Here is a 22,488-nt window from a genome sequence, read left to right on the forward strand (position 1 = left end):
CACACGCCTCTCCAATCGCGCCTCACACTCCTCTCCAATCGCGCCTCACACTCCTCTCCAATCGCGCCTCACACTCCTCTCCAATCGTGCCTCACACTCCTCTCCAATCGTGCCTCACACTCCCCTCCAATCACTCCTCTCCAATCGTGCCTCACACTCCTCTCCAATCACGCCTCACACTCCTCTCCAATCGTGCCTCACACTCCTCTCCAATCGCGCCTCACACTCCTCTCCAATCGCGCCTCACTCGCCTCTCCAATCGGCTTTCCCCGTCTCGTTTCTCTCCTTTTTCTCCCGTCTCGTTCTTTTTCTTGCTCCAAATCGGCCCGTCGGAATCGGAAATCGGCCCGTCTCGCCCGTCGGCCCGTCGGAATCGGAAATCGGCCCGTCTTGCTTTTGTGCTTGTGCGTAAATAAATTGTGTTCATGACACCATTTCTGGTGTTGGGCTAGCGGCTAGGGTGCCGGCTTAGGATCCTGGGTTCGAATCTCGGTCGATCGCCGAATTAATGCCAGGGGGGTTGACTCAGCCTGTCATCCTTCCGAGGTCGGCTAATTGAGTACCAGTTCACTGGTAATTCCCTGTTTGTCGTTGAAGGCGGCAAAAAGGGTTGGCGTCAGGAAGGGCATCCGGCCGTAAAACATTGCTTCAAAAAGGGGACAAAAAAACAACAACTACCACGGTCCCCGAAAAGGCCAACCCCCGCTTTGCGGGGAAAAATGGCCTCTAAACGGTGGTTTTTACACCATTTCTGGATCTGATGACTTGCCAGTAACCATTTTGTAAAAATGAATGTGCAGCATCTAACTCAATATGTCGAAATGTCACACACATCCATGCCCGTGGGATTCCCACGGGTGACCCCGCAAGTTTGCATTGACGTTCGTCGATGGACTCGTTCGCCCGTCTCATTCGTTTTCTTGCTGCATCCTGTTCAAGTCTGCGTTCTTCATCGATCGTCTCATTCATTTTGGAAATAGAAGTTTCCACGCAGCGCATGAATTGTCACGATCCTCAAGAGGAATTTGTCTCGTAATCATCAAATGATAAATGGCAAGTAAATTATATTGTGGAAAATTAAAGATTTCAAATAAACCTATTTAAAGTGTATTCGCACATAACTAATTTTAAAAAACGAAGAAATATCTCTCGGTAATTTCCTGAAACATATTTTACTTCCGGCTAATAATGTTGAATTAAATAAAAACGAAGAAATATATGTCGGCATCATTGTTGACGTTTTTGTGACGACTGTCATCAAACGAAAAAGTAATATATCTTAACGGAAAAGCAAAAGCGAATTTTTAATATATATCGACACGTTGCCGTCGGTGTCATGTTGGGCGGTGTATGATACACCATGACGCGATTTTTAAAAATATATCTCTGCATTTTCCCGCGTGTGTGGAATGTTCTCAATTATTGCTGACACCGAGTCCAAAACCATCGATAAAAATGAAATCATATGGTGAGTTAGATTGGAGATAAAGGCGTGAGAGAGACTCAATGGCCTTGAAGTTGAAGTTACAGGCGTTTGAGAATTCATTTCGTTCTATAAACGGCAACTTTCATTGGATTTCCTTCCCGTTTTTTTTCAACCGAGTCGAAAACTATGTTAGCGACTGTGAAAAATGAAATGATATATCGAATTTTTAATATGTATCGACACGTTGCCGTCGGTGTCATGTTAGGCGGTGTATGATACACCATGACGCGATTTTAAAAAATATATCTGCATTTTCCCGCGTGTGTGGAATGTTCTCAATTATTGCTGACACCGACTCTAAAACCATCGATAAAAATGAAATCATATGGTGAGTTATATTGGAGATAAAGGCGTGAGAGAGACTCAATGGCCTTGAAGTTACAGGCATTTGAGAATTCATTTCGTTCTATAAACGGCAACTTTCATCGGATTTTCTTCTCGTTTTTTTTCAACCGAGTCTAAAACTATGTTAGCGACTGTGAAAAATGAAATGATATATCGAATTTAAAATAGATATCGACACATTGCCGTCGGTGTCATGTTGGGCGGTGTATGATACACCATGACGCGATTTTAAAAAATATATCTCTGCATTTTCCCGCGTGTGTGGAATGTTTGTGGAAAATTAAAGATTTCAAATAAACCTATTTAAAGTGTATGCGCACATAACTAATAAAAAAAACGAAGAAATATCTCTCGGTAATTTCCTGAAACATATTTTACTTCCGGCTAATATGTTGAATGAAATAAAAACGAAGAAATATATGTCGGCATCATTGTTGACGTTTTTGTGACGACTATCATCAAACGAAATAGTAATATATCATAACGGAAAAGCAAAAGCGAATTTTTAATATATATCGACACATTGCCGGCGGTGTCATGTTGGGCGGTGTATGATACACCATGACGCGATTTTAAAAAATATATCTCTGCATTTTCCCGCGTGTGTGGATTGTTCTCAATTATTGCTGACACCGAGTCTAAAAGTAAAACCATCGATAAAAATGAAATCATATGGTGAGTTAGATTGGAGATAAAGGCGTGAGAGAGACTCAATGGCCTTGAAGTTACAGGCCTTTGAGAATTCATTTCGTTCTATAAACGGCAACTTTCATCGGATTTTCTTCCCGTTTTTTTTCAACCGAGTCTAAAACTATGTTAGCGACTGTGAAAAATGAAATGATTTATCGAATTTGATTTGAAATAAAACTGGGGGAGAGCAAGACACCACGGGCCTACAAAACAGGACTCAAAGCTATGCGAGTTAATAAAATGGTGGATATTTGTTTATAGCCACTCCCAGAATGGGTGGAGCTATGGGTGGAGCTACTCTGCAAACCGAGTAAGCCACACCCCGGACAGACACCCAACAGATAGACAGACAGACAGACAGAATCATCTACGGCTATTATAATATAGATATTGTAGTGTGGATTTGCTAAACAATATAGATATGTATTAACATTAGGTATTATACAAATTTTATTATGATTATTGTTGCATTTGTACACATTAAATGTAGTTATTATTCCACTTGTGTTCTCTACTACAAACATCAATCCCTAATTTTGTAATAGCAATGTCGAATTAAACATTGGGGAAAACATGTTTCTTAATCAATTCACGACACAACGGTGCTTTATTTCCTTGAGATGGAGCATTCTCTTTGCGCTGTGTCATCCCATGTCATCATTTTTGGAATGAAACATTTCCACCAGTATGTTTGGGGATGCAAGGTTGAAATCCGTACTGACCACAAGCCTTTGCTCGGATTGTTGGGTGAAACCAAGCCTGTACCGCAGTTGGCTTCACCGAGGGTTACTCGTTGGTGTATTACTCTCAGTGCATATTCGTATACTTTGAGGTTCAACCCCGGTAAGGTCAATGGTAATTGTGACGAGTTAAGGCGTTTACCTATACTCGAGGGGAGGTTACCAGATGCTCCAGAGGTACCGGAGTTTGAGTTTGTCCGGCAGTTGCAATGTTACTTCCTTGGGAATTATTACATCCAAAAGCTTGGCAGAGACTGCATGAAGATTACGCAGGTCCATTTATGGGACGGATGTTTTTAGTTGCAGTGGATGCTTTCTCGAAATTTGTAGAGATTAAGATGGCATTGAAGGAGCTGGGGCTCCCACGTCGATCGGAAGAATGGACGCGACAAAAAGCTGGAATTCATCCGAGTTGCTTTAATCAAACCAAACACTCAGGCACTCTGAAAAGCCCGTTTATCGGGCAGCAATATATATACATATTATCCCGGAGCGTTTGCCCAGGAAAGGCGAGAGGGGGCGTGGCCCAGCGTCCTGGCTGCGGCCTAGCAAGTTGAGGGCGAGCCTGCCCGGGCGTCCCGACCGAGGCCTGGCAAGTTGAGCGCGGGCCTGCCCGGGCGTCCTGGACGAGCCCGGCATGGTGATCGCTCCGCGTCCTTGATAGGTGCAAGGCGATTGTGAAAACCCAGCGGTAGCCGCTACACACGTCCCCCCAGAATCGACTTGCACCGGCAGGGTCAATTTGAGGGGGGTCCTGATGACCCGGCCGAAGCGACCCCTGGCGGGTCGTGGGAGGGGGTCCGGTGTGGTGGTGGGCGGTCGAGTGGGGGGCACCGTGGACGGGGGGCGGCCTCGCCGCGGCGGAAGGGCCACCCGTGGTGGGTGGTCGACGTCCACATGCGCCGGCTTGAGGCGGACCACCGCAATCCGGTCCGACCTGCCGCCGATGTCGATGACGAACGACTTGTCGTCCCGTCGCAGCACCCGGAAGGGCCCGTCGTACGGCGGCCGGAGTGGCCCCCGATGTGCGTCGTGACGCACAAAAACATACTCCGCTGTGCGAAGTGCTGGGGGGACGTAGGACTGGGGGTCACCGTGGTGGGATGTTGGCACGGGGGCAAACCGTCGGGCGGCCTCCTGGAGGTCCGAGCGCTGGTGAGCTGCGGACCAGGGACTGGTAGCGTCGGGCACGAATTCGCCCGGGACGCGTAGCGCCTGGCCATAGACCAGCTCGGCGGTGGATGCCTGGAGGTCCTCCTTGGGGGCCGTGCGGAGGCCCAAAAGGACCCACGGCAGCCGGTCGGCCCAACCGCCGTCTTGAAGGCCGGCCATGAGCGCGGCCTTCATGGAGCGGTGGAATCGCTCGCACAACCCGTTTGCTTGGGGGTGGTAGGCCGTAGTACGGTGGAGCTTGACCCCCAGGTTGCGGGCGACCGCGCCCCACAGCTCGGAGGTGAACTGTGGTCCGCGGTCTGACGAGATGTCCGCCGGTGCGCCGAAGCGGGCGACCCAGGTGGCGATGAAAGCCTGCGCCACGTCGGCGGTGGTGGTGGAGACGAGGGGAACGGCCTCCGGCCACCTGGTGGTCCTGTCCACCATGGTGAGCAGGTGTGTGAACCCCCGTGACGGGGGGAGGGGGCCCACCAGATCCACGTTGACGTGGTCGAAACGTCGTTCGGGCACGGTGAAAGGTGCCAGCGGGGCCTGGGTGTGTCGGTGGACCTTGGCCCTTTGGCAGGCCGTGCAGGTGCTGGTCCAATCGCGGACGTCCCGACGAAGGCCGTGCCAGACGAATCGCGCCGACACCAGCTTCTGGGAAGCTTTCCGGCCCGGGTGGGAAAGGCCGTGGAGGGAGGCGAAGATGCGGCGTTGCCAGGTGACGGGCACGATGGGGCGAGGCTGGCCTTGGGAGACGTCGCAGAGCAGGACAGTGTCCGCGAAGGGGATGTCGGCCAGGCGGAGGCCCGTGTCCGCCGCCCGGAGGGCTTGCACCGTGGTGTCGGTGGTTTGGTCCGCCGCCATAAGCGCAAAGTCCACGCCCAGGTGGACCGCGTTCGCGCTGGCCCGGGAAAGACAGTCGGCCACGGCGTTGTTTTTGCCGGCGACGTGCCGGATGTCCGTGGTAAACTCCGACACGGCGGGGAGGTGGCGCTGTTGGCGGGCCGACCACGGCTCCGTGACCTTGGCCATGGCGTAAACCAACGGCTTGTGGTCGACGAACGCCGTGAAAGGTCGGCCCTCCAGGAGGTGGCGGAAATGGCGGACGGCCAGGTGTAGACCGAGGAGCTCCCGGTCAAACGTGCTGTATTTGAGCTCGTTCGGCCGGAGCTGCCGGCTAAAAAAAGCGAGTGGCTGCCAAACCCCGTTCACCCATTGCTCATGTACGGCGCCCACCGCGTAGTCGGAGGCATCCGTGGTGAGGGCGATGGGAGCGTTGAGCACCGGGTGAGCGAGCAGTGTTGTGTCGGCGAGGGCCCGCTTTGAGCTTTGGAAGGCCGCATCCATTGCTGCGGACCAGGCGATGTCGTGCTTGGCCGGCTTGCCCGGGAGGGCTTCGTAGAGGGGCCGCATGAGTTGAGCAGCGCGGGGCACGAAACGGTGATAAAAATTCACCATTCCCAGGAATTCCTGCAGGGCCTTTATGGTGCGGGGACGCGGGAACGTGGTGATGGCCTCGACCTTGGTTGGCAGCGGCACGGCCCCGTTCTTGGTGATGTGGTGGCCCAAAAAACCAACGGCCGTCGTGCCGAAGTGGCATTTGGCCGGGTTGACGATGAGGCCGTGCTCGCTGAGGCGCCCGAACAGTGTTCGGAGGTGGAGGAGGTGCTCGGCCCGGGACGTGCTGGCGACGAGGATGTCGTCCAGGTAAACGAAAAGGAACGGCAGGTCACGCAGCACGCCGTCCATCAAGCGCTGGAACGCCTGAGCCGCATTCTTGAGACCAAACGGCATCCGCAAGAATTCGAATAAGCCGAACGGCGTGATGACTGCCGTTTTAGGGACGTCGGCCGCCCTGACAGGTACCTGGTGATATCCCCGTATGAGATCAATTTTCGAAAAAATGACCCGTCCCGCCAGACGGGCGGAGAAGTCTTGGATATGCGGGATCGGGTACCTGTCGGGGGTGGTAGTGTCATTGAGACGGCGGTAGTCGCCACACGGGCGCCATCCACCCCCCGGCTTTGGCACGATGTGCAGTGGCGAGGCCCACGCGCTATCGGAGCGCCGCACGATGCCGAGGTGCTCCAACGCGTCGAATTCGGCCTTCGCCACGGCGAGCTTGGCTGGGTCGAGGCGGCGGGCCCTGGCGTAGACCGGCGGGCCCGTGGTTGGTATGTGGTGCTCGATCCCATGCCGTACTGCGACGGCCGAAAACGTCGGCCGCGTGAGGGCCCGGAACTCCGTGAGCAGGCGAGCAAACTCGTTCGCCGCCGGGACGGTGCATGCCAGCTCGGTCGGCGCGGAGCTGCTCAATGTGCATACCAGGGAGCTGAAGGTTTCGGCGTTGATTAAACGACGCCGTTGGACGTCCACCAGCAGTCCGTGTGCGCAGAGGAAGTCGGCGCCTAGCAGAGCCATGGGCACGTTTGCGGTTACAAACGTCCAAGCAAAGCGTTGGCCGCCGAAGCAGAGGGTGACGTTGCGCGGGCCGAAGGTGCGGATGGTCGATCCGTTGGCCGCAACCAAGGAGGGGCTGCAAACCGCGGACTGCCTGTCCTGGTCAGAGGCGGGTATGACGCTCAGTTGGGCGCCGGTGTCGCACAGGAAGCGCCGTCCGGACGCTTTATCCATGATGAACAGTAAGTTGCCCGTGTGGCCGGCGCTCATGGCTGGTAATAAACGCCGGCCCGGCCGTTTCCCGGCCTGCCGAAGGTGCACGGGGGTCGGCATGTCCAGGCCTTCTGTCCGAACCTGGCATGATAGTAACACCACGCTTGGTCAGGTGGAGGCCCCGGTCGTCGTGCTGGAGGTGGTCGGCTCGGTGTAGCGGCCGCCAATTGCGTCGGCAGTTCGGTCGTCGACCGTGCCGGGTGCTCGGGCGCCATGGGTGTTGCGTCGGACGGCGGTGGGTCCCATGTCGCCGCTGCGATGCGCTGACCTGCGGCGGAGATCTTGTCGGCTTCTCTGGCAAGGGCCCGGGGATCTGTGATCGTCGTGCTTGCCAGGGCGAGGCGTACCGGGTTAGGCAGCTGACGGAGGAACAGCTCCCGGAACAGGAATGCCGGAGAGTGCTCGCCGAGCAGTGAAAGCATGTAGTCCATTCGCTCGGAAGGGCGCGTGTCGCCGAGCTCGGGCAGGTCGAGCAGGCGCCGTGCGCGTTCCGCCGATGGGAGGGCGAAAGCGTCGAGGAGAAGCTTCTTAATCGTGCCGTATTTGTCAGCGGCTGGCGGGCTCTCGAGGAGGCTCAGGGCGCGGGCCGCGGTGGCCGAACCGAGCGCTGCTACCACATGGTGGAAGCGGGTGTCGTCGGCCGTGATGCCTCGCAGGGCGAACAGGGAATCCGCCTGTGCGAACCAAACCGCCGCGTGAGCCTCCCAGAAGGTAGGCAGTTTAAGGGCGACTGCCGTGTCCATGTCGGTAGGTCACCAATGAAGGAGCTGGGGCTCCCACGTCGATCGGAAGAATGGACGCGACAAAAAGCTGGAATTCATCCGAGTTGCTTTCATCAAACCAAACACTCAGGCACTCTGAAAAGCCCGTTTATCGGGCAGCAATATATATACATATTATCCCGGAGCGTTTGCCCAGGAAAGGCGAGAGGGGGCGTGGCCCAGCGTCCCGACCGAGGCCTGGCAAGTTGAGCGCGGGCCTGCCCGGGCTTCCTGGACGAGCCCGGCATGGTGATCGCTCCGCGTCCTTGATAGGTGCAAGGCGATTGTGAAAACCCAGCGGTAGCCGCTACAGCATTATGATTTTCAGAATCATTGGAATCTCCCGCGATGAAGCTAACTCCAAGGGCCTCTCACTCACTCACCGCAGGCAGGTTGGTGGTCTTTCCGTCTTCTACCGACTCCTCTCTGGCCTTGCCCCCCCCCCCCCCCCAGCTCTCTCTGGGCTCTGTCCTGAAAATATTCCTACAGGTCGCACAAGATCTGCCTGCAACCCTCTTATGGTTAAACTGCCAAAATCAAGACTCTCTGCTCACCTTCACTCCTTCATTCCTCTTTTCTCCCGCCTCTGGAACAAACTCCCTCACTCTCTGCAATCCCACTCCTCCCTCCAGGTCTTTAAAACAGCTGTACACCACCATCTCTTATCTTCCCCCATCCAAAACCTTGATCTTTTCTACCCCCGCTAATTTCACCCCAATTCCACTTTTTTGAAATACCAACTTCTGTCCTGGAAGTCCTTGGTGTCCTTCTGTTTTATACTTCTCCCACCCCCCCCCCCCCTCACCCCCTTCCCACGCCTCCTCCCCCCAAGCCCTCTCCCTCCCACACATCTCCCTGCTCTCAAATGTTGTGTGCTCTCAAGTGTTTGTGTGCTTCCCCTTCTCTCCCCATCTTGTCTTCTGCTCCCTCTTTTTATATATTTTGTTTGTCTGGTTGATTTGTTTGTGAAGTAAATGTCAGCTCTTTCACGAGCCTCGATTCAGTATTAAAAAATAAAAATAAAAATGGTGGCCTCAAATTCACCATCGACAAAGGCAACTATTAAGTGCTTCATGGACGTGTTCAAAACTCATGGGTTAGTTGAACATTTGTATCACATAGTCACCTGTTTTACTTCTGCCGAATTCAGGACATTTTGTCATCGTAATGGAATCTAACACTCCACCTCAACTCCAGTCCACCCGGCCAGTAACGGGTTAGCAGAACGTTTGGTACAAACGTTTAAAAGATCCATGAAAAGGATGACAGCAGACACGGATGAGTTGTCCAACAAAGTCGCTCGGTTTCGGATAAGGTACAATGCTACACCTCATGCAGTCACCAAAGTTTCTCTGGCCCAGTTGTTATTTCAAACAAATGTAACATTGCATCCTGATTTGATCAAACCCAGGTTGTGTGTATATGTGGGAAATTACCAGGATAAGTAGAAGGAATATCTGGGTGAAGCCTCAAGAAATTTTGGGGAACAAGAAACTGTGTATGCCAAGAATATGGGGTTAGAGGCACCATGGATACCAGCAGTTGGTTTGAAGCAAACTGGGCCTGCATCATATCATGTTTTAAATGAGTGTGGCCAAACACTTCGACGTCATGTTCATCAGATGCGTACTCGGGAATCTGATAGAGTAGACCTGGGCATAGCAGAGCCTGTTGTTGATGTACAGCCAACAAGAATGGTAACAACCACAGCAAACGTAATGGAGGTTGACTTCTTCACCACCGGTGCGACGTTCGGAGCAAATATCAAAATAGCCAGATTACTTGAAGAATTACGTTGTGTAACTTGAGGGGAAGGTATGTAATGTATCAGCGAATCAATAGGAGAAGAGGGCATGATCTACACATTGCGGACAAGTGTGCACTGTACGGGCCCATGGTGCAGAATAAAGATGTGTGGACCGTTCCTGCAGACACTCTGTCGTTCTGGTGTCTTTTCTGTCTTCAGACTTAATAATAGCCATATGACAGCTTCTTCTTCACCCCCCGATACTGTACTAGCTCACATGCCACTCCCTCTAATGCTATTTATCGATATACAGTATTGCATGTTTCTTGGAAGCATTATTAAGGCGATTTGTGTTATACAGTGTTTAAATATGTAATTCAATTTAAATTTACGTTTAAAGAGGTTTAAAGGTGTATAAAAGAAATTTACATGTTTTACTGCTGTTTTATCCAGTGTCCATTATGCCACCCTATCAAACACATTACAATCGTTATTTATGCCTGTTGTTTGTGTCCATTACGACGTCCTTAAAAACAGTAAGTTTCCCGTTTGGAATGATTTTCAATTTTGTTTGACTCATGGCAGACAGAATACAGAAATTATCTCACTCCTCTTTGCGTAAGTGCGGTCGGGCCAAATCCAGATCCACTGTACTTTAAAACGAAAGACTTGTCTTCCTATTCATGTTCCGACTTTTTTCCAAGATTAAATAAGCCGTTCCTCGATCATAAACTGATAAGACAGACTGATAAGACAGACACCCTCATTTGGCATCAAATATGAAGCTTGTGGCCAAGTTGCATGGAAATTTTGTGTAGTATCAGATGAGAGAAAATACCTATTTTGGGGGGTCAAATCCCCACCCCCTCATATAACCGCTGAATGAGCGCAGATTTTGATGCGGTCAATACACCCTCATTCGGCATCAGATATGAAGCTTGCGGCCAAGTTCAATCAAAATCTTGTGTTTGGTTCAAGTGATAATGACTGAAGTGTTTCCGGACTCACTGACTGACCCATGGACACTGCTCGATCACATAAGCTCACTGGACTAAAGTCCAGTTGAGCTAATTTCAACAAAAATGTTTTCAATAACATTATTCTCCCTTAAATCACAATTCCATTAATTCCACAACATTTTTGAAACAATGATTTTGTTGACATTCTTTCTAGATATGGCCTCACCCTGAACTGTTGGTGGATACAGGCATCTGGTACAGAGCGCGTCTGTCCATCAGACCATCGGTGCCGTCAAGCCAGGGAGTGGAACTGTGCAAAGTGGAAGGCATTTGCTGGGTTGAAGAGACTGTACCATCTGTGCTCTGCAGAGGAACGACCAGCATCAGACCAAAAAAATCAAAATGACAACAACAACAACAACAACAACAACATGCATTTTAAGGCCATTTTCCCTGCTAGAGTGGGGGTTAGCCTTGCGGTTCCCATGACAATCTTCTCCATTTTGCCCTATTTTCTGCATCTCTCCTTGTTAACGCCCTTGCACGCATTTCTTCTTCCACCATCTTTAGCCAAGTCTTTCTCTGTCTTCCCCGTCCTCTACTTCCTTCTACATTCATTTCCATCACTCTTCTCAACCAGTCACTTTCATCCTTCCTCAACACATGGCCAAACCATCTCAACCTGTGCCTCTTCACAGCATCAATCACAGGCTCTATTCCCATCATCTAGGAGATCTCGCGAGATCACGGCGAGGTCACGTCTTTTCGAAGCTGTTCCATGCGCTCACGCTTTCGAAGCTAAGTAATCTTTCACAATTGTGTTTTTGTCAAGACTGTATCTATCTTTCAGTGTGTGTACCTATAGCGTATCTTTAGGAAAATTTTCGGTGCTAATTTTTCGTACATGTATACACAATCGTCGGTTAATGCGTATCGAGTATTCTGAGGCCTAGTACTCGTAGGCTTAGGCTACCGTACCGTCTCTGACCTTGTGGTTTTGTTTTTCTCTCAGCGGTTCGTCGAATGCGCTGCAATTATTTTCGTTCTCTGTTTCGTCCCAGTCGTTCACCCCATACCTCCTTGTTTAATATCTCTTCTCAAAAAAAAAAACCCCCCCCAAAAATATTTCCTTCTCAGGTCTTATTCGTTTATTTGTTGTTCTTATTTGTTCGTTCGTTCTTCGTTCACGTTGTTCGCGATCACGCGATCACGTGGTTAGAAATGTATAATCTCTCCCCTGAACAACTATTTTCTCTCATATATTATAACACCTTTTTCTTCTTCTCCTACAAAAGGATGCTTTCGTCTTGCTCACCAAATCTATTCATTCCAAAAAATAATAATAATACCATCTCTTACAGTTCCTCTTTTCTACATTCCCTAAACTCTCCAGAACTCCACCCCTCCTTCAGCGTCCTCAAACGTATTTTTGACTCTAAGGTCTCAAACTCATTTTGCAAAAAATGTTCGTTTCCCATGAATCGTACACTTTTCAAAATCCAATCTCACCCCTCCCCTTCAAATCTTCCCCATCCCCCCTTCCCTCCAAAACTTCCCCATCCCTCCTCCCCTCCAAAACTTCCCCATCACCCCTCCCCTCCAAATCCTCCCCATCACCCATCCCTTTCAAATCTCCCTCCTAAACTCCCCCCACACCCCTCCCCTCCGAGACTCTCCCTCGCCCCTCCCCTCCGAGACTCTCCCTCGCCCCTCCTCCCCTCCGAGACTCCCCTCTCACCCCTCCTCCTCAAAGCATCCTCCCTGCTTCTTCCCCCTTCCAACTTTCACCTTCATCTCCCCCAACCTTCTGCCTCGCTCTTCCCCCTCCTCAAATAACACCTCACTGTGCCTCACCCAATCTCCATCAAACCTTTTGTCCGGCCCATTCTTCCCTTTCTCCAAGCTATTCTGAAATCTCTGAAATCTCTGACACACCTTCAACAGCTCTCCCTACCTCTTCCTCCTCTTCCACATATTACCCTACCCCTCCCCCCCCTGTTCTGTACCCGATGCTCCCCCTTCCTCTTCATTAACGGTATGGACCTCAAACATCCGGGGCCTTCGCTCAAACTTGACTGATCTCTCCATACAGGTTGCTTCTGACAAACCAGATGTGATCTGCTTAACAGAAACTTTCCTCCTTCATGATGTCTCTGATGCCTTGGTATCTCTCCCAGGTTACTCCCTCCTCCGGTATGATAGACCTGAGCCTCGTCCTGGAGGTGGGGTTGCTATCTTTATAAAAAACTCTCTTCCTCACTCGCCCTCCACTGCCCTCTCTCCACCTCACCCCCAGGAATACATTTGGCTACGGCTTCCCCTTCGCTCCCACCTTTTGTTCATATGTGTGTTGTACCGTCCACCAAACAGTGATGACTCCATCCACATCTCGCTGCCTAAAAATATGGACCAACTTCTATCTAGCCATCCCAACTCTCTCTTCCTCATATGTGGTGATTTCAATTGTCACCATGCCAGTTGGCTGGGTGTGGGTACCTCTCTCACCAACCATGGCTCTTCAGCAAAGGACTTCTGCGACTCACTGGGACTGACACAATCTGTCAATTTCCCGACCCGGATCTCAGTCAACGGAGCATCTTCTCTTCTGGACTTGGTTATGACTAACTAACTTCCCCGAAAATGTCTGCTGCTCTTCTTCTGCTCCAATCGGCTCATCTGATCATGTGCTTGTCAAAGTGGACATCTCTCTGACCATTCTCAGAGAGCCTCCTCAGCGTCGACAAGTCTGGCATTTCACTCAGGCCAACTGGCACGGTCTTCAAGCAGCCATCAATCATCTGGACTGGTCTCCCATCTCTACCGCCTCTGACATCAACTCATCCTGGGAATTCTTTCAAAGTAAATTGCTATCTCTCATGCACAGATTTATCTCATCTCGTCTTCAGTTGTCATCCCCTTCCTCCCGTCCATGGTACACGGAATCTTGTGGTGAGGCTGTTGCCCTGAAACAACTTGCTTTCGTCTCCTGGAAAGCAAATCCAACGGAAGGAAATCTCATTTCCTTTCACAAAGCCCGAAACAAGTGTGTGTCCACCCTCAGGAGAGCCAGGAAACAATATCTCACCGTTCTCAAGACCGAACTCTCTTATCTGTCTCCCTTTTCCAAATCCCGGTGGCGTCTGGTCAAAACTGTTTCTGGTGTTTGTTCCCCCTCCATCCCCTCCCTCACCTCAAACGGCTTAACGGCTGACTCCGCACGTGGAAAAGCTGAATGCCTCAACTCTGTGTTTGCCTCTAAATCTTGTGTCCCAAACCCATCCCTCTCTGTACCCACCGTACCCAGTCGTACCCAGCTGCTCCTGGACTCTGTGTCCTTTCCTCCTGACAAAGTGGAAAAGTTTCTGTCAACCCTCGACTCTGATTCTGCAACTGGTCCTGACGGCATCAGCCCACGGGTCCTAAAATCATGTTCTTCCGCTCTTTCACTCCCTCTTTCTGTTCTCTTCACCCTCTCTTTTGCTCAAGGTCATCTGCCATCTGCTTGGAAATCAGCCAACATCACCGCTTTGCACAAAAAAGGTGCAAAAACAGATCCTAGCAACTACAGACCAATCAGCCTTCTCCAAATTATCAGCAAAGTCATGGAATCCATCATTGCTTCAGATATGAAATCTTTCCTCTTCTCCAATGGCCTGATCTCTGATCATCAATTTGGTTTCAGACCTGGTCACTCTCCTCTGGACATGCTGCTTCTGCTTTCTCAACAATGGATGGAGGTCCTCAACGCCAAACAGGAAATTAGAGCTGTCTCCCTTGACATTTCACGTGCCTTCGATACGGTCTGGCACCCTGCTCTGCTCACCAAACTCTCCTCCTTTGGTATCCATGGAAATCTCCACGCATGGCTGGAGGACTTCCTCTCTGGTCGTAGTCAACGTGTGGCCCTGAATGGGTTTCTCTTATCTCCTCTTCCTGTTCAGGCTGGAGTTCCCCAAGGTAGTGTTCTGGGGCCTGTGCTTTTTCTGGTCTTCATCAATGATCTCTCTGACTCTCTTGAAAATCCTCTCTATCTCTTTGCTGACGACTCTACTCTCTGTCACTCCATTCCTCATCCCTCAGATCGGCAGTCTGCAGCCTCCTCACTCTCTGCAGACCTGGACAAAATCACAGACTGGGCAAACAAATGGAACATGTCTTTCAATCCTGATAAATCTCACACTCTTACGATGTCTCTCCGAAAAGACCGACTGGACAACCCTCCCATCCACTTTCTGAATAATCCTCTCCAAGACGTTCTGTCACTCAAGCTTGTGGGTCTCACTATTTGCCATGATCTTTCCTGGGAAAACCACATTTCAAATCTGGCCTCCAAAGCCAGTCGCCGACTGGGCATCCTCCGTCGTGCGAAGTCCTTCCTTGGCACACCTGAGCTCCTCACCACATACAAGGCTTTCATCCGCAGCTCTATGGAATACTTCTCTCCCCTCTGGTCTGGTGCTCCTGCCTCACACCTAGCTCGTCTTCACGCTGTTGAAACCAAAGCGTTCAGAATCATTGGAATCTCCCGCGATGAAGCTAACTCCAAGGGCCTTTCACTCACTCACCACAGGCAGGTTGGTGGTCTTTCCGTCTTCTACCGACTCCTCTCTGGCCTTGCCCCCCCAGCTCTCTCTGGGCTCTGTCCCCCAAATATTCCTACAGGTCGCACAAGATCTGCCTGCAACCCTCTTATGGTTAAACTGCCAAAATCAAGACTTTCTGCTCACCTTCACTCCTTCATTCCTCTTTTGTCCCGCCTCTGGAACAAACTCCCTCACTCTCTTCAATCCCACTCCACCCTCCAGGTCTTTAAAACAGCTGTTCACCACCATCTCTTATCCTCCCCCATCCAAAACCTTGATCCTTTCTACCCCCGCTAACTTCGGCCCCCTTGTGTTTTATACCTCTCCCCCCCCCCCCCCCCCCCCACCCTTCCCAAGCCCTCTCCCTCCCACACTTCTCCCTGCTCTCAAATGTTGTGGTTGTGTGCTTCCCCTTCTCTCCCCATCTTGTCTTCCGCTCCCTCTTTTTGTATATTTTGTTTGTCTGGTTGATTTGTTTGTGAAATAAATGTTAGCTCTTTCACGAGCCTCGATTCAGTATACAAAAAAAAAAAAAAAAAAAAAAACTTTCACAATTCATCATTTGTCTTCCTCTCTATCAACGATACTCCGCACATCCACCGAACCATTCGCATTTCCACCCTTTCCAGCCTTCGTTGCTGCTCTACGTTCATTACCCATGTCTCGCTCCCATAAATCATAACACTTCTCACACATGCAGCAAAAAAATCAAAATGACAGAAGGACACAAATGAGAACCAATTAAAATGCAAGGTCACACAAGTATCTTAGAACAGCAATTTTCCCCAAAGTGCACACACTGCAAGCACGTTTAAAACAGTCGCCAAAAGCTCACCGCAAACACGGTTTATTTACCTGATAGCCTCCGAATGTGGTGCTCTGCCCTGACGGGGATGCTTCCAGCTGGGGAGAGGCCGGAGGGCTTGGAGATGGGCATACGAGGTGGACTGTGTGGAACTCGTCATGCTGTACGTCCAAAAAAGAATAATTATAATAATAATAATAATAATAATAAAAAACCGGACATTACCTTACATTTATTACTACGGTACACAATAATCGATTATTAATCAGGGCCCTTCGGGATATTTTGGTTCAAATTCTTCCAAAAGCATCAAATTTGGCACAGATGTTGCCCATGCCATACTCTTTCGATTTTTGACGGGCGCCAAGGGCGGTATGATCCGGGGACCATACCGGTCCATCCCGCCGTGTCACCTGACCTATGACGTCATAATTAGGATATGCATCCAATCACATGGCGTACTATAAGTGGTCAAAGTTCAAAATGAATCGATCGAAAAATGAAGGCAGGGATCCATTTTTAAGGTCTTCATAAAATCCAATATGGCCACCAGGTCACATGACCTATGACGTCATATTTATGACATGTATACAATCATGTATACATGAACCCGGATCATGATCGCACAAAAATTAAACACAAGGATATGGCATACAGTTCATAAAACATCAAAATCCGTACTTTTGTAATTAGACTGATGAACTGCATATGCCTGAAAATTAGGAAATAGACATGTAAATATTTCCTCTAATTGTCAAAAATAAGGTCAGAGTTCGATTACCCAACTCAGAAACATAAAATGGTGAACCTCACGTAAGTCTTGACAAAAAACTCAAAAACCGACATGTTTGACTCAAAAATGACTTTTAAGATGACCTTGAGGGTTGACCTTGACCTCGAATCATCAAAATAACATCATAATTGGATTCCTCGACCTCGAAAACCCCTGAAAAGTGGTATCATACATGATTACAACCCTTTTGGTTATTTAACTGATTTTCCTCTAATCCGGGTGGCGGCCATTTAGTATTTCGCCAATATGGGGCCCCCGGGGGGGGGGGGGGCCCATCTTGGCGCCCGTCAAAAATCGAAAGAGTATGGCATGGGCAACATCTGGGTCAAATTTGGTGCTTTTGGAAGAATTTGAACCAAACGGCCCCAAAATATCCCTAAGGGCCCTGACTATATCTAAGAAACAACAAATTATTGCATTCAAAATTAAAACGATTTCTTCTTAACCAGAATGTTACTTATGTCAATGGTCAAAATACCATGTTTACATTATAATTTGAGGGAAAATAACGGCCATGTCTCACCTTCCTCAGGACATCCTTAAGCTGTTGACCATCAGACAGAAGGCGGCCAGAATAGATCAGTCGTTGTTCTTTCGTGGACTGCAATGGCACAAGAAAGGGTGTCGTTGACCAAAGACAAAGTATTGAAGTGTTAAATTTATTGATGTCTTCCACAAAGCAGAATCTTTAGTTTTTAGTCACCTTACCCACACCCTCTCCTCACCTATACAATAATATTATATTGATATTGTAATCAGGTCTGTCTCCTGTTGGTTGTTGGGCAGAAATGCACCAAACTTGGTGGTTATGATCAGCACATTGCAAGAAGGTGCAAGAGCAGTATCACTTTTGGCCGCATCCCCTCGGGTAGGGTCAAAAACCAAAAAAAAACAAGCGTTACGCCTAGGTCCCCCGTCGGTGAAGTGATGCGAGTTGACAAAGTGGAAGACGCAAGATGGCAATCTTGGATTTTGACGTGGCGACCCAATTTTCAATAGTGTTCTGCCTTATGCTTCGAAACACCCACACACCAGATTAGAAGTTGGTACTTCGCTTAATTTTCAAGATATTTCGCTCACAAGGTTCAGACATATATATATATGGTGGCGGCCATCTTGGATTTTGACGTGGCGACCCAATTTTCAATAGCGTTCTTCCTTATGCGTAGATACACCCACACACCAGATTAGAAGTTGGTACTTCGCTTATTTTTCAAGATATTTCGCTCACAAGGTTCAGACATATATATATATGGTGGCGGCCATCTTGGATTTTGACGTGGCGACCCAATTTTCAACAGCGTTCTTCCTTGTGCCTAGATACACCCACACACCAGATTAGAAGTTGGTACTTCGCTTATTTTTCAAGATATTTCGCTCACAAGGTTCAGACATATATATTGTTGCGGATATGAGATTGGCCTCCATCCATATCCGCTTGTAAATATTCCCCTATTTCCTCCATACTTCCCAACTATCCCCAATCCCCCATTCCCTCGTCCCATTTTCTGTAAACAACACTCTGTAGACCCGACCTTCCCCTATTTCCCCCATTAAATGTCGCATCCAGGTCCACCGCATCTCACGTAGACAACTATAGGACATCTTGCTAGTTATTCTTAGTCTATGTCAGTTAAGGACTCGTTTCCATTAATTCTGACTCTTCGTTGCACCAGAATGTGATTGTATGACACCGTTAGGAAGTTTAGGACCTCCCAATACCTCCCCGCAGCTTTTCCTCACGGTTCAGCAACAACAACAACAACAACAGCAACAACAACGGCGGCGGCGCGGGGAGTGCGCGTCCTCACTCCGGCTTGGTTAGCCGCCATCGAACATGTGCTCGACGGGGTTACCACGTAGGGGCTCGCTGTCAGCTCCTCGTCAAGGGCAGAGCCCGGTAACCCCCCGCACCCAATAGAAGCGGCGGACCGATCCCATCTGGGGCGGGGCCAACGAGCCGAGGGCGTGTCACTCCCCGCTGAGCATGCGCAGGAAGAGGGAGGTGACGTCAGATGCGCGCTGGACTTGAAGGAAGAGAGACGCCACCTCCGAGCGCTGCAATACCTCCCCGCATCTCTGGACTGGACCGAGCTGTATCCTGTCCCTGAGCCAAGGTGCACCCTGTGCTATCGACTGCCTGTCCTTCCCTGCCATCAATCCCTGTGTAAGTCAGTCTTGTTCCGTTTGTCTGTGGTCTGTCTGGGATAGATAAGATTGTATCTAAGTGCCTATCTCTTCTGTGCTTTACCTCTTACCTTGTAATCTACCCCTTTTCTGCACCACCAATTATATCCTCCTCCGGAGGTCTTGAGAACTGTACCCCTTGTGTCGTTTCATTTATCCCAGCCGTTGTGTCCTTTCCTTCATTGATTTAGCATAGCGCGATTTGGTCAACGTTGGGTGGAATCGGGTAAACTGTGCGAACACGGCGGCCATTCCGCTCGGCCCATCATAACATCTTAATCCGCGTGTCCGTAACAATATATATGGTGGCGGCCATCTTGGATTTTGACATGGCGACCCAATTTTCAATAGCGTTCTTCCTTATGCGTAGATACACCCACACACCAGATTAGAAGTTGGTACTTCGCTTATTTTTCAAGATATTCCGCTCACAAGGTTCAGACATACATGGCGGTGGCCATCTTGGATTTTGACGTGGGTTGCACCCACACACCAAATTTGAATGCGGTCCTTCGCTTGCTTACGCACACACGCACGCACGCACGGATGGACGGACAGACGGACGGACGGATACACTGACGGAGGAGAAAACCATAGTCCCCCTTTCGCTCCGCGGTGCGACGGGGGACAAAAATGCAATTACAGCGCATTTTAAAGCATTCTTTAAATGGAACTTTGTACATGAAAGATTTAACACGTGAAATGTGTAATTATTTTTTGGATTTGACGTTTGTGTTCATGCTCCAGGGGTGGGGGTACTGGGAACACAGGGTCAAAACGGGAATAAAAATTTAACTCAAAATTTGATATCGGGTCATGCATGCCTGGTGAGACATTTTGCCATCTCTCAACTCTGCTTTAGGTGGTAAGCGTGGGGATTTGCGATGGCGTGCCATCAGCTTCGCTCTCGTTTCCCTTTTCTACCACTACTCTCCAACCGCGATATGTTCTCATATTCAAATACTTTTCCAAAATAAAAATTTCTCCATCCAAAGATAATGGGCAGTTTTTTTGTGTTTAAAAAGTAGATTCAAGTTAAGCAGGATATCAATACAGCAAGCGTTAGTTGCACCCGCCACCAATGGTGGACAGAGGATATGTTTTCACCATCGTCTGGCTGTCTGTTTGTTTGTATGTATGTATGTGAACAGGATGTCTCAAAACGTTGTGGACAGATTCAGACGAAATTTGGTGGTGAGGTCGGGTGTGTGACAAGGATGAAATAATTACATTTTGGTGAAGATTCGGATACAGATACTATAATTATCAAGTGATTCTTTACCATCTTCTTCACCATAGCATGATATTTCAAAATGTTGTGGACGAGCTATGACAAAACTAGGTGGACAAGTTGGGTAGGAGACAAAAACGAACTGATTAGATTTTGGTTCAGGTCCGGATGCAGATCCGGCCGAGCAGTGGGGTACAAAATGTAAACTATTCAGCCTGGTGGAGGTATGCGCTCTACCGAGTGCCGTTCTAGTTAGAACTGATATTATAAAGTACATGAAATCCCTGACTTGTGAACGTAGTACTTACGAAAGAACCCCAATAAGATTTTTTTTATTTCTGAGATTTTGAACTGAACGTTCGTACATATGTATGAACCGATCGTGGAACGAGCAACTAATAACAACTCGAGCTAACAACTAATAACAACCCAACGAACAACTCGTTGATTGGGCGGAGCGTAAATCTTTCTTCCACAAGATGTAAAGAGTATGAGTGTCGCATGGTCTGCAGTATCCAGTATACTGTACAGTACTGTTGTGTGCGCAGCTTCTTTTTATGCACATTTTTGATTCATAGTGCCCCGCGTTTTACCGTTTTAGTGACAACGACCAATAATCATGGCTGATAAACGTTGCAGTGATGTTTCTGCAACAAAGAAGCACAGGACCTTGGCATTGGAGACAAAACATTATTTGTTATTGGTCTCCAATGTCAAGGTCCAACAAAATTGGACGTTATAAAACGTTCTGATAAAGGTGATATTCCCTTCAAAAGTTGGTCGTTCGTTCGACGATTGGAACAATTTATCAAGGACAAGACACGAATTTTACTGAAGGTTTCATTAAATTGTATTTATTACAGTTTAGGAGAGATTGAAGGGGTATTATGTACTTACTATCAGTTATTGCAAAAGTACAATGTTTCAGCTTCTTTATGTGTTAAATTATATGCTAAATAGGCTTTGTTGACTTGGCTGTAAAACCGAACCACCATTTATAACTATGGGAACTCGAGTTCTGACTTACGAACATCCGACTTAAGGATGATCGTTTGGTACGCAACCTGTTTGTAAGTCCCTGTATTCATATTATTGACATAGCCTACACTACGAGAAAGCATTTTCACAAAGTTTAGCTGTACATACACCAATACGAGTAATTCGGAAATATTTAAGAAATGATGTTCACTAAACAAATGTGTAATTTTTTCTGATGAACAAAACGATTTAAATGCTTTGGTTATGCAGTCACATACCGGGTGGCTTGGATAAACACTTGAGAGATGAGACTTCAGTTTATGCACCGTCCATTCGAGAAAGCACTCCACATTTTGATCGGCATACTTCTGGTTTGGGGCTTTGACGAGAAGAGTTATTGGCAGGCCTGGTCCAGAATCCATCCTTAGCACGTCTGTAAAAATATGGCACAAATAAAGACAAAAAAAAAAAAACGACAATTGTTGTCAATTTAGGAGACAACTGCAAAGTGCTAAGGCAGACTTCAGTGAAATACTGTATTCTCTTACAGTTAAAGGAAAGAAAAAAAACACATCACAAGTTGATGCGCAATGACAATTGGAACAAAACAATAAATCCTAAGTTACAGTTAGGCCTATCTGTGCAATGCCTAAGCGATGGTACTTTATCAAATGGTCGAACAAAGTGCAGCAGCACACCAAGCAAATAAACCATCAATGTGGGTTACAATTTGGTCAATTATTGATCACAAATTATCTGGTGATGTGGCACCAAGGCCAACCTCAACGTTACCTTGTGCAAAAATAACACGTTTCAGAAACAAAGCCCCGATGGCAAAGTTCAATAAAAAGGAGATGAAAAGCCAATGTAAGTGCACCAGGCTAGCAGTATAACGTACAGGTACGCACTCTCACCTCTGAGCGACCTTGCCTGATTTTGAATCTCGACCCAGCTGTAAACAGTCACCTGGGCGTTTCATAAATGTGTGTACTGTCTATCGAAGGGACTGCAAGCTGGAGGCGACCCGTCTGCCAGCACAGTCATTGGTGGACGTTAAATATCACGTTTTTTGTGAAGAGTTGGCGAGGTATCACTGGCACCCTGAAGTAGTTACAAATTCTTGCGACTTTAAGTCAAATATCACGCCTGGCCATCGGGTTCGAGAAAAAGGGCCAAAAGCCATCCAACACTACAACAAGGCGGTGGTAGTTGTAGTATATATAAAACAGCCCCAATTATTCCCACCTTATTATGCGGTCGGCTTGCTTTTGACCCAAGTATTTTACAAACCAACTGGCCAGGCCTGACGTTTGATTGAAAGTGGCAAGAGAGAGTGTGTGAGTGTGTGTCTG

General features: G+C 48.6%; 1 protein-coding gene across 5 annotated transcripts in view; it reads right to left on the reverse strand.

The window, feature by feature from the left end:
- The window catches only part of HERPUD2 (HERPUD family member 2), a 343,531-nt gene that overhangs the window by 15,664 nt on the left and 305,379 nt on the right, over positions 1-22,488 (reverse strand). For 4 of the 5 annotated variants that reach the window (XM_078784559.1, XM_068128772.2, XM_068128771.2 and 1 more), the window contains exons 2-5: positions 21,415-21,569; positions 17,264-17,341; positions 15,998-16,108; positions 10,786-10,922 (exon numbers count right to left, since the gene is read on the reverse strand). In XM_078784559.1, coding sequence (XP_078640685.1) covers positions 10,786-10,922; positions 15,998-16,108; positions 17,264-17,341; positions 21,415-21,558 — 470 coding nt within the window. In that variant the 5' untranslated portion in view covers positions 21,559-21,569. Of the gene's footprint in view, positions 1-10,785; positions 10,923-15,997; positions 16,109-17,263; positions 17,342-21,414; positions 21,570-21,684; positions 21,816-22,488 lie in introns of those variants that run through there. The other variant, XM_068128773.2, reaches the window with a different exon arrangement.

Source organism: Myxine glutinosa, chromosome 9 (assembly GCF_964187855.1).
Source record: "Myxine glutinosa chromosome 9, kmMyxGlut1.1, whole genome shotgun sequence".
Classification (NCBI taxonomy): domain Eukaryota; kingdom Metazoa; phylum Chordata; class Myxini; order Myxiniformes; family Myxinidae; genus Myxine; species Myxine glutinosa.